This window comes from Taurulus bubalis, assembly GCF_910589615.1.
Source record: "Taurulus bubalis genome assembly, chromosome: 15".
NCBI classification, from domain to species: domain Eukaryota; kingdom Metazoa; phylum Chordata; class Actinopteri; order Perciformes; family Cottidae; genus Taurulus; species Taurulus bubalis.
In genome coordinates, this window is record NC_136603.1 from 11,850,780 (window position 1) to 11,862,701 (window position 11,922).

Genomic DNA, 11,922 nt, shown 5'->3' on the forward strand with positions numbered 1-11,922 from the left:
GAGGCACAGGAATATGGAAGTTGGGTTTTAGCTGGGAATAATATCGGAATTCTATATACTGTGAGCATAGCTTCCTATTGGACTTTGAAATCACAAGTGAATGGTTAGAAGCTGAATGTTTGATTTTAAACCATAGATCGTGCTCAAATAAAAACTACATGACCAATAATACTGGATTAAAGATCTTGAATAATTAAGAGATTTACTTTTAGTCACAACTGTATTAATAGTCTAAACAGGAATCACCACATTAAAATGAGCAGATGAATCAAAAATGTTCTAACACGTGTAATACAAAGTGTCACAAACCATACTAACAGCTCAGTAAGGCTGTAACCTTTGAGAATTAGCACTAAACACACACTACAGCTGAGGAGGATTGGAAAGCTTTGCTGGTATTTTGACACAAGTATTTGCCAAAATAAAAGTTTGACTTGATGAAAGCGCTGGATGAAACCTCAGGATCACCAAAGTCAACAGGTTCCATCCTCGGGGGCAACATTTCATCTTCATTCATTCTATAGTTGTATTTGGTATTTAAATCAGGACCTAAGTGACGAAGCTCATCAATATTGCCATCACTGGAGCCACTCCATTACCACGGCTAAAAATAAATAAATCTACAAAAAACTGCATCAAGACAAATGAAACGGATAAAACACTTTTTTCTCTCTATTTAATTAATATAAATCACTAATTAATATAAAATGTTAAAGCAATAAAAAAAGGCTGAAGTTTGACTTCATTTACTTGACAATGCACGCATTAAGACAACAATGCACGCGTTAAGACAGTATACAGGATTTACAGGCTTACTTACAGGCCTCTGGAGGACTAGAGTTCAGTATCTAACAGATATTGCATTTGTTCCTTTAGCATTTTGTCTCTGTAAAGCTGAAGAAACAAAAACATAGAACAGGTACAGGTAATTATATGGAAAATCCATGATGATATACAAAAGGTTTGCAATGGAGTACCTTTAGTTGGACGATAGCTCAGGAAAGAGCAGTGCCATTGATGCAGCTGTACAACCAAACCCTAGGGGGACTGGTGAGATCCCAAGAAACTTGTTCCGACAGAATTGTAAACAGAGGTGCACGACACACGAAGTACAACATAACACGGCTCACTGCGATTGCCGTTTAAGAAAGTACAAAGATTAAATAGGCAAGTTGATTTCTTTTCCAAATGAATCCACCGTCATACAAATGAACAACGCAGTACAATTCAAGAGATAAAGTGAAATTGCTAAAATGTTCAGACATTGTCCATAAAATCTGCGGTTCTAACAAAAGTGAGCCTATTTAAATACCCAGGTAACAGTTTCTTCCTTGAATAACATTGCAAACATTCCAGCTCCTATGTCATACGTTTAATATATATTTTCCTATTTCCGTGACTATTAGTAGTCTCTGAAATGTCCGGTACGCCATCTTTGGATGCCAAAATGTTTCCCGCCAAGCGTTTTAAAATAAATATAGGTTTGTGCCACTATAAGGGCACTGAACCAATCAAGTCTCTTGTCTTGTGAGATTTCTCCAGGATGGTCCACCTTCTGGATGTCTTCAAAAGCCTCGAAGTATGTCTGCCTCTTCTTCTCGAGGCAGACTCAAATGTCTGTTTTGAGTTTGTCCAGAGAGTTGTCGATCTTTGTGAGAGTCTTTTTGATGCGTAACGCTGTTAATCTGGCTGACGGATTCTGGTACCAGCACTCCTTCATGAGTTTCGCCATGGAGGTTAAAGTCTGAAAAAAGAAAAATCAATCGGTGTTTCCAGTGTCAACATTAGAATATCGCTGAAATGCTCTTATATCTGGATATCAAAAGCATGCAGACTTGAAATAATTACGATACAATAATGACGACATAATATCACTCACCGTGTCTGAAAACCATCTGTTTGGGATGGTGGGTCTCTGCTGATCCACACACACAACCTTCTTCATATCCTCAAAACTGGGATCACTTGGAACCACGTCGTGAAAAGGTGGCTTGTAGTCTTCGACAATGCCTAAAGGTAGAGCAGAGAATGCAGCAATTCACTTTCAAGTTTCACTCAATCACTTTAAACAATAAGTGGAATAAAGGTACACTGACAAATGGCTGACACATAAAATACACTTTTTTTTGCTCTTAACTTGCTCTCAAGTGCAGTCGTGGGACCAAATAGAGGCAGGGGGTTACTGCGTCAAGGGTAAATCAATATCTTAAGGGTTGCTGAGAGCCCAGTTCCTACTGTAAAGCGATAAACCCATTTAACAGTGGGTGGAGGAAGTAGGTTTTATTTCACATAAGCGGTGCTAGCTTCTCCACAGACAGTAGATGTTGTCGTGTGTATCAAGGCCAAGGATTTCTACCGCAGAAAAGCTTTTACTTAGTCTAACTTAAAACACTGATTCTGTGTAAAGTCTGAAATGAAACAATTTGTGACTGTATACTGCTTGTTGGTAATGCAACTTTGTTGGAAATGATGACGACAGTTGATAACAACAAGATAAGGTATAAATACATCATGCTGTGTGAAATGTTTACTGACCGTTGCTGACTGTCCTCCTGGCGATCTCCCACAGGACGAGGCCCAGGGCCCAGATGTCCACTCGCTTGTAGGACTCGAAACAGTCCATCTGGATGGAGTCATCGAGCACTTCGGGGGCCATGTAGCGCTTTGTGCCCACTTTCGGGTTGTTCCCCACATCCAACTCGTTGGTGTCTTGAAAATGCATGACAGCCAGACCTAGCGTAAAAACACAGAACACTATAAAGTTTCCCTGCAGATATGAGACACATGTAAAATATTCGTTTGAATGGGAAAACAGCCGTCTGGTGTTTTTGAGTGGTGGGGGACTTAAAGAGCCCCGTCTCAGACAACTATAATGAAACAAAACACTGCACTCACTCCATCAACTGATGCTGAAACACTACTTGTTTGTCGTACACAGTCCTGTTCCCACAGGATGTAATCCAACATAAGAACAACTCGCTTGGGAGACAAACACTGCTGCCATGTTTGTCGGAGCAGCGAAATGCGTCATCCGAAGCAGAAGTTATTACATCGAGCATGTAAACATGCCGAGCCAGTAGCCAGGCTATGGCTTGTACCTGAGTTTGTTTTTCATCAAGCACCTGCAACGGGAACATTGGTGTTTTAGGCAAAGTGGTTAGAGTTCCTGTAAAAGTGTTTTTGATTAAGGGCTCAGTGGTACATCGAAGCAGTGGATGTTCTGTCTCAATTAACAACAAATGTGGCTCAGCAGATAGATGCGAGTAGAGCGATATTATTGCAGATACATCTTTTATGCAATACCCATGAACCACCATTTTCAACCTTAAAAACAACCTTCAGTTGTTTTCCATCAACCACCATCTTTTCCACTCATCTGTAGCAGCAGGGCCATCCAGACGTCTGTTTTCAAGCTCTTCCTGGTGAACCCTGAAGCGTTCCCAGGCCGTATAATCTCTCCAGCGTGTTCTCAGTCTAATCCGGGGCCTCTTACCAGTTGGACGTGCCCAGAAACCTCTAAACGAAGGCGTCCGGGAGCCATCCTGATCAGATGCCTGAACCACCTCAGAAGGCCCCTTTGGATGCAAAGCTGCTCTATTCCGAGTTCCCTCCGGATTTCTGGGTTCCTCACCCCATCCATGAGTTTGACAGCAGCTACCCGACTATCATTACCCAAAGCCCATGAGGATAGGAGAGGGTCAGAACGTAGGTGGACTGGTTAATCGAGAGCTTTCCCTTCCGTTGCGGTGCAGCGTCAACAGTGGAGCTACACTTTACCACTAGTGAACAAAACCCTGAGAGACTTGACACAAACCGATTGATCTTATCCACATCTTTAAGTTAAACTTTTATAACTATTTGATTAAACAGAGTAGGGGAATGTAATCAGTGGATTTATGATAAAGATTAGTCAGTATTCTCACCAAGGTCAGCAATGCAGCACTGTCCATTCTTTTGGACCAATATATTTTTGCTCTTGAGGTCCCGGTGCGCAATGGCCGGTTTGCCCTGAGTGCCGAAGATCTCAACGTGGAGGTGTGCGAGGCCGCTTGCGATGGAGAGCGCCATGCGGAGGCAGCTGGATGCATCGAGGGTGCTGAGTTGAAGGTAGTCGTACAAGGAGCCCATCTCGTGGAAGTGTGTGATCAACCACAATTGAGTGCTGGAGTTCCTCGAGGTCATGTCTGACGCTATGAAGCCTAAATTGAGTGAAATATACCAATGCAATTCATTTTAAAAACTTTGATCAATAGACGCATCATTGTATAAAGCCAATGGGACATGATTGGGCACTAGATGGATAGAGACATAGATATATATATATATATATAATATGTTATATGTCATAATCCACCATAATAAATAATGTTAAGGCAAGGTTGGATGGTTTGTACAAGTATTTTTTTAAACAAGAGGTATATTCATATATATTAAGTCCTGCCATAATCAATCAAATTATGCTAGGTTTAATGAGCAATTAGTTAGACCTCGACACATGGCATGTAGTAGTAGGTATTCTCACAGCTGGCTGAGCCTGTATACATGAAATATGCTACGCACCCAGGATGTTCTCATGTCTCAGCAGCACAGTGTTGTAGATCTCAGTCTCTCTGAACCAGGACTTCTCGTCTCTGGAGGAGAAGATTTTGACCGCGACACTCTCTCCCTGCCATTGACCCCTCCACACTTCACCGTAACGGCCCTTACCTGGCGGGCAAAAACATGGGAGAAATGAGCAAACAAATGAGCAAAAATATTACATAGAAATCCGCCTGCGGGATGTGTTTTACTGTGTTACTTTCCACTAGCATTACTCATTATATTTTTGTCTCCCTTATGTATAAAAGCTGCTCTTAGCGTTAGAATTACCATTATTTAATCTGGAGCTGCTTAGTCTCTTTCATCTCATCATCTCTCTGTATGGAGTTTCCAGCATAAACAAACTGTGCTAACGTTCACTGTATGCTGGCGGTTCCAAATAGGAGATAAAGCCACCGAGTGGCTGATGCAGAAAGTCAAACATTTTGCAGCCACAGAAATCTTGAAGTTGAGCTAAATGGAAAGCAAGTATTGAACTTACTTTAATCAGTATCATGTAGCTGCAGCTATTACATATGTAAATAGGCATCAGTTTGCTAACATGTTAACAATAACATTGTAAGCCGATAATGATGTGGTGCCTGTGTAAATATCAGCTTATTTTGCTGCCTCCTAGTGACCAAAAATCAATTCATGCATATTTCATTTGATTTATTTGGAGAGGATGAATACTTCATAACACTTCTTTCAACATGGTTTACTTAACACACGTTATCACAACACACACCATGTTTGTCCATATGAAAATAGGTCTGCTGTTGGTAATATTTTCTCTGACACTTAGAGACATGATTACAGGATATGCATAATGTAGGAGGCAGAATCTGAGGCAGTGTTATTGTCAATATGAAAATAGCCTTTAACGGGGCACTTACCTACACACTCATTGAGTGTGATTTGTCGTGCAACAGTTCTCTGAACGAGGAACGGGAGCCCTGAGCCACTTCCTGAAGTGCAGGAATGATCCAGAAGATCCTGGCAAAGAGAAAAACAGAAACAAAGAGGACAGGTTTTATAAATGTACATGTATGTGGTACATTTGCAAGTGAGCTAGTTGAATTCCCAAAGGATTCATGTGGCTCAAGCATAAAAGAAGATGAAATATGGAGCATCTGGGACTCAGATGGAGACTAATACAACCGGCAGCCTTTGATGTGGTACCCACATGGGATGTAGGGGGTAAGCAGTGTGTGTATCAAGATATTGTGTGTGTGTGTGTGTGTGTGTGTGTGTGTGTGTGTGTGTGTGTGTGTGTGTGTGTGTGTGTGTGTGTGTGTGTGTGTGTGTGTAAGGGGGGTGGAGGTGGGGGGGTCTGTGCTGGAGGTGCAGAGTGCCCCCTGCTGAGTAAACAACAGAAGTGCCACCCCCTCCCTGGGGGCGCTGGAGATTTTCTCTAACCAAGGACCAGACTCCAAAACAGGTGCAATGCTGCAGAGCCTTTCATTTTTATCTCAGCTAAAACACATGCAGCACCCCGGTGTGGACACAGGAGGGCAGTGTGCAGCAAGAGAGCGGGAATCTGCTGAGCAAACTGGGAGGAGAAGATGAGGATTGAAAACAACAAAGAAGAGTGATGCCTCAGATAAACAGATGCATAATGCAAGAGCTTCCTGGGAGACAATTTGGAATCACAACACAGGAACGCAAGGCAGAGTGCATAAAATGTATGATGAGTTGCTCTGCAGAGAGTTTAAATCCCTCTCTTCGGTACAGGGGGATTGTTTTAGGAGGGTATATTTGGGCCAGGCCGTTAAGCAGCAGAATACAATCAGAACGTTGCAATATCACCATAATCAGACGACTTCTGGGCAGTAGCCTCCCAGAGGGACCAGCCCATGTGTTTCAGGCCGATATGCTTTTCACAGCCACACCACTGTTCCTAATATCCTTTCTCATGGCACTGCCAAGCACTTTTTATTATTATGCCCAAACAAACAAACAAACAAACTTTCTGGGGCTCCATATTTGGGCTTTCCATTGCCAAGTGCACTGATGGACTTTGTAAATAGCTTGAAACAAAGCCAAAATCAGCTATTTCTTTCTCTGACACACACATATACTCATGAATGATCACACTTAACAATTGTTGTTTACAAGTTTTATAATGAAAGATAAATGGGATAATCTGGCCTGGACATTTTGCTACAAGTGTGAATAGAATTGCTTTCAATTAAAAAAAGGATACTAATGCGAAAATAAAACGTATGCTTTTGAGAGGATATAGAATCACAAAATGGACGGTAACCGTCGTGCATTTTGTCCGGGCACAAGCTAGACTGAGAGTCTCAGCTGAACTTGATTACACGGTACGTAACCCAGTGAATGTGCTGGGTTGTCTTTCAGACTTAACACTAACCACAGGACTCCACCTAAACTCTGGATCAGTTTAGTGGGCCTCAAAACATAAACCACTCTGCAGAAAACTTACAATCCACAGTTGAGTGGAGAGAAAATAAATAGCTAAAGACATCCCTCAAACAGACTGGAACAATTAAAGGATTCAAAACAACAACACGCACACACACACACACACACACACACGCGCGCACACGCACACACGGACACGCACACGCACGTAACCGCTATGCATTGTTTTAAATGTTTTTACACAAGAATTACTAAATACTCTGGAGATCATGATCTGTAAAACACACAAAGTTCAGAAGCAATAGACTGCACTGCAAATGTAATCTTTTTTTTAACCTAACAATGACAGTAAGCACAACAATATATTACGGCTTAAAGCTGCACCGTGTATACCATGACACAGTGCATCTATCTATTCTTTCATAGCATTTACCGAACCAATCATGAGGTGCCCAATATTAAGTGATTTATTCCTCTCGTGCGTTTTTCCCCATCATACAGTGAGTGTTTCACCAAGTTCATCACAGAATATAAAGCTAATCCTTGATTACAGGGCCCCTGCATGACAGCCTTGATCACAAATCTGGATTAAAAGGTGGCGAACAAGGTGTATTGTGCCATCTTGTCTCCATTGTATATTATCTGGAGTCAAACGGTAAAATTGTGTACATAGATGCATAAATCCCCACTAATCCAACATCGTTTCAACTCATCAGCTGAATCCCTTTAGTGAATACAACCCATCATTTCAGAAGGGGGTTTCCATCTCTGTTGTTGGTATACATTGGCACTTTGAAGACTCTCTGTAATCCAAGTGTACAGAAAAGAGCCCTCCTACCACCCACTGTTCAACAACACGATTTGATCTGCTATCACATGAAATGATTGACACTGTAGGTTTTTAAATATCAGAGCTAAAACTAGACACATAACAACTTTATCTAAATTATTATTGTTTTCTGGTGCTGTAAAATGTTGGCTTACATTGGTTAAGAATTCAAGGTTTCAATTTTGATCAGCTGAGAAATGTACAAAATCCATATTAAATTGTATATGTGAAAATACTGCATATGGTTAATGGTTGTACATAACAGGCCATTCTCTACTACTAGAAAAACTTATGTAGTATTATATAATCCTTGAATAACCTTGAAATGATATAAATTTCCTTACATTATACTGCTGTGCTTACAGTGGACATTTCAGATACATCAAGATAGTAAAGCAAACACAATTTAATTTAAATATCTATTCTTTCCCACTGTTTCCTTTCTAAGTGCAATAATGATACTGGCTGTTTTTAGCTAACTCCTTTACTCAGTAAATAGAGACACTGTTTTTTTTACCAATTCAAATTTGTTTTACACTACAGACTTTCTGTGACTCACTCTAGGTCAATTAATAACAGTATATACACAGTATATGGCAGCTAGCACAGAGAGAAATAAGTGGGTTAAACTAAAAGACTGCAATTAATTTGACATATAACATACTAGTCAATTAAAATATGCCTTGAGCAACTCTAATACTATTCTCTCCAGTGAGCTGAGGTAGAATCCTACTCACCGCCAGAGTGCTCTCCCCCACGTTGGATGCTATAAGGCCATCGATGGTTCCATACTCTGCATCTCGTGATGTTAGTCTCTCCATTTGATTGTTGTGGATGCGTCTGAACACCAGGATGGCGACAACCGAGAGGACGATGAGGATAATGATGGGCGCCACGATGACGATAGTAAGGGTGGTCACACTGTAGCTGGATAGCTCATCGGCTGTGAGGGGAGAGAAACATTCACAATGAGAGATTTCTTCAGACTAAATCAGGCTATCATTTTGGACATTTTTGTAAACACAAAATAAAGCTTGATTTCTAAGATTGGATTTGGCTTGTGTCTGTCAGAAGACTGAGTGCTTAAGTAAACAACAGATGGAAGCGTCCAATGGACCCCAGCAAGCGATACAAGAAGAGGAGGTGACCATAACTATGCATGTTGAGGGAAAACTCTTCACTGCGGGGGCGTCTTCTCTGACTGGACCACACAGACTGACACAAATCACAGGTTCGCAGCACTCTGCAGACCTTCGGGAGAAAGCAGTTAGGGGTGTGGGTGCACATAGAGCGCACATGCACATGAGCATTCATTCACACACACAGAGAGGATCTCATAGAGTCAGCAGAGGTCGGGCCTGAGGAACTGACCATTCACACTTTTCAAACATTCCAAGGGAAAGACGGCTCAGCTCTGCCAGACAATGATCCCCTTTTTTCAACTCAAATAATGAACCGTTTCTCCCATATACACATAACTACAACACATTGTAGGAACTCACTAGACTTGAACCAAGCACTCGGGCAGGGTTGCATTTATTTTTATTTAGCTTAAAACACACACACACTATATATATATATATATATATATATATATATATATATATATATATATATATATATATTTGTAGTTTGCAGCAATGTAATACAAAGACATGATGTGAATTGTATGATGTGGTAAACTGCACCCAGTGAAGGTGTGTTAACCTTAATATTATCTGAGCTAATCCCCAAATATATAAGCAAAAAGACAGCTGGGGTATTACAGGTATGAATATTTATCAAAGAAATATAAAAGACTGCTGTAGAGGGAAAAGTAAAGGTGACACACAAAAAAAGTGCAACAGCAGCTCTGTGTTTAGATGCCTGCCTCGCCTTCATTCCCAGGTGGCTTCACCCACTGGGCTCTTGTCAGCCAGCTCTGACAGCCTCTGAGAGAACACCGGGGAAGTGGACGGTGACTAAACAATATTCAAAACCTCCCTTTGGTTGCTCACCAGGAGTGTGACCACACAGAGGTGTAACTCGGGCCAAGAGAAACCATCCAGAACAGCAGACATTTTCCCAGCAGATGACGTAGCCCTCTCGGTAGAGTATGAATGCTTTGTCTAAAACAGTAAGAAATAACCTCACATGTTCGTTCCTATTCTGAACCGATAAAATCTAACCAGCGCTTTGTCTGAAAAGGCTGTTCGTAAGTACAGTTCAATGCTGAAATCAATAGATGGCGCTCTTGAGCATCGTAGTGTACCTTTGACAGGTAGCGCCACAGTGCTGTTCAGGTTGCACAGGTGCCCATGGCAGCACTCCACAATCTGGTCTCTGGAAGGTGGGGTCTTGCAGGTCAATGTGCTCTGCTCATACACCTTGAAGCAGCCTTTCTGGTACACCAGGGAGCCGGCGCTAACCGTGAGGGATGAGAAACACTGGTGGCCCTTGCAGCGTTTCTCTTTTTCACATGAGCTGCCCTCACATACACAATCATGCTCCTCTTTGATCAGGGGCTTTACTTCCTCCTCTGCAAGAGATTCAGGAAGAGGACATAGATGATTAATAACACTTTCGACAACATAAATCATTAAAGCTATTCCTGTGCTGCTATAACTATGCATATAGCTTTTAAATGGCGTTTTAAAAATCATAATTCAAATAGAGTTTGTCATGAAATGAAATTGTGAGTGACATAAGGTCTATGGTGAACGACAGCCAAGAGAAATGTGTACAATGTGTACAAAGTCACCTTTCCCTGGAGTCTGCACAGTGACGTTCATGTTACACAGATGGCCCTGGCAGCACTTGACCACATGGCCCGAGGAGGGTGGCATGGCGCAGGTGACTCTGCCCTCGTCGTCGTCCCTCAGGCAGCCCTTCTGTTGGACGGCCACCCCATCCATCATCTTCAGAGAGGAGAAACAGTGCTGGCCGGCACAGCGATGGTCTCGCTCACACACACCGCCCTCGCACATGCACTCCTGGTCTCTGAGGACCGGTCTGCCAGCAGACCGTTCTATATCTGATAAAAGGAAATAAAGATATGGGGAAACCCATTACAGCAATGCTATTAGCGGACCATTAAATTAAACAGCATTCACTCAGATCAGAAAACATGAAAAAGTATCTCTGCTAGCTGGCTGAAGAGGCAAGTCAAGTATATTTAAATGTATGAGTTTTGACAAATAATAGATGACAATTTCTTCATATTTTAAAAAGACTGAATGATGAACCTTAGGTAAGCCACTTGCTTCTATGCATTGCTTATAATATAAATCCTACAGATGTTCAAGCAGGATATTTTTCACACTGTTATGATGCAAAACACTTCACCTTTTGCCAGTAACTGCAAGGAGACGTTCATGTTGCACAAATCCCCAAAGCAGCACTCCACCACCAGCTCAGGAGTTGGCGGACTTTTGCATCGCGAGGACCCTTCCTCATTACCCACAATGCAGCCCTTCTGCAGGGCCGACGTCCCGTTCAGTATGTAGAGGGAGGTGAAGCACTGCTTGCCGAAACACCGGTCCCCACTGCTGCAGGACCCTCCGTCACACAAACATTCAGAGTTTCTCGAACTGACATCCCCTTCAAAAGAAAAAAGAAAAATGATGTAAGTGGTCAGAATTCATCCCTGAAAATAGACAAAGCTGCTGCAAAGAAGGACTGTAATCTCCAATATGTTCCTAAATGGTTTGTGACATAAGATGATCAGTGCTTGTCCTCTGCATGTATCTATTTTCAGTCGGACAAGTGTGAATCGCCGCCCTAAAAAAGCTCCTCTTTCTGCTGCATTCCATCGCCACTGCAGTTGTTTAAAATAACACTGTGAGACAGCAGATGAGAGGGTGACAGACTGGGGAGGGGTGGTGAAGGGGAAAGAAATTGTGAATTTTTGGTCTATGCATGCAAAAGACTTGAGGGGGATAGAGAAAGCCGCAGAGGCTGCAAGATGGTGTGCATGTTTAACCGGAGTAAAAGAGAATAGGAGGACTGAGACATCCCGTACACACCCTTCAAGCTACTACATGTACTTTGGACAAGCTGCGTTTTGTGACAAGAAACTTACCTTCCAAGCTTGAACAGGGAAGGACCAGGGCGATCAAAACCAAAAGAAACATGCCCCTCACCGTCAT

General features: G+C 42.1%; 1 protein-coding gene across 2 annotated transcripts; it reads right to left on the bottom strand.

Moving 5' to 3' along the window:
• Nucleotides 1–1,609: 1,609 nt before the first annotated feature.
• LOC306747399 (activin receptor type-1-like) lies at nt 1,610–11,922 on the bottom strand (the record flags this gene model as incomplete). 2 transcript variants are annotated; one of them, XM_079230459.1, is made up of 11 exons in its annotated part: nt 1,610–1,744; nt 1,880–2,010; nt 2,536–2,733; nt 3,924–4,199; nt 4,561–4,707; nt 5,475–5,574; nt 8,533–8,738; nt 10,047–10,313; nt 10,536–10,808; nt 11,120–11,374; nt 11,856–11,922. In XM_079230459.1, 11 exons carry the CDS (start codon nt 11,920–11,922, stop codon nt 1,610–1,612), a joined length of 2,055 nt encoding a protein of 684 aa, XP_079086585.1. The 2 variants fall into 2 exon arrangements, with proteins under 2 accessions (XP_079086585.1, XP_079086586.1); XM_079230460.1 differs by having other exon boundaries at nt 10,047–10,311; nt 10,528–10,808.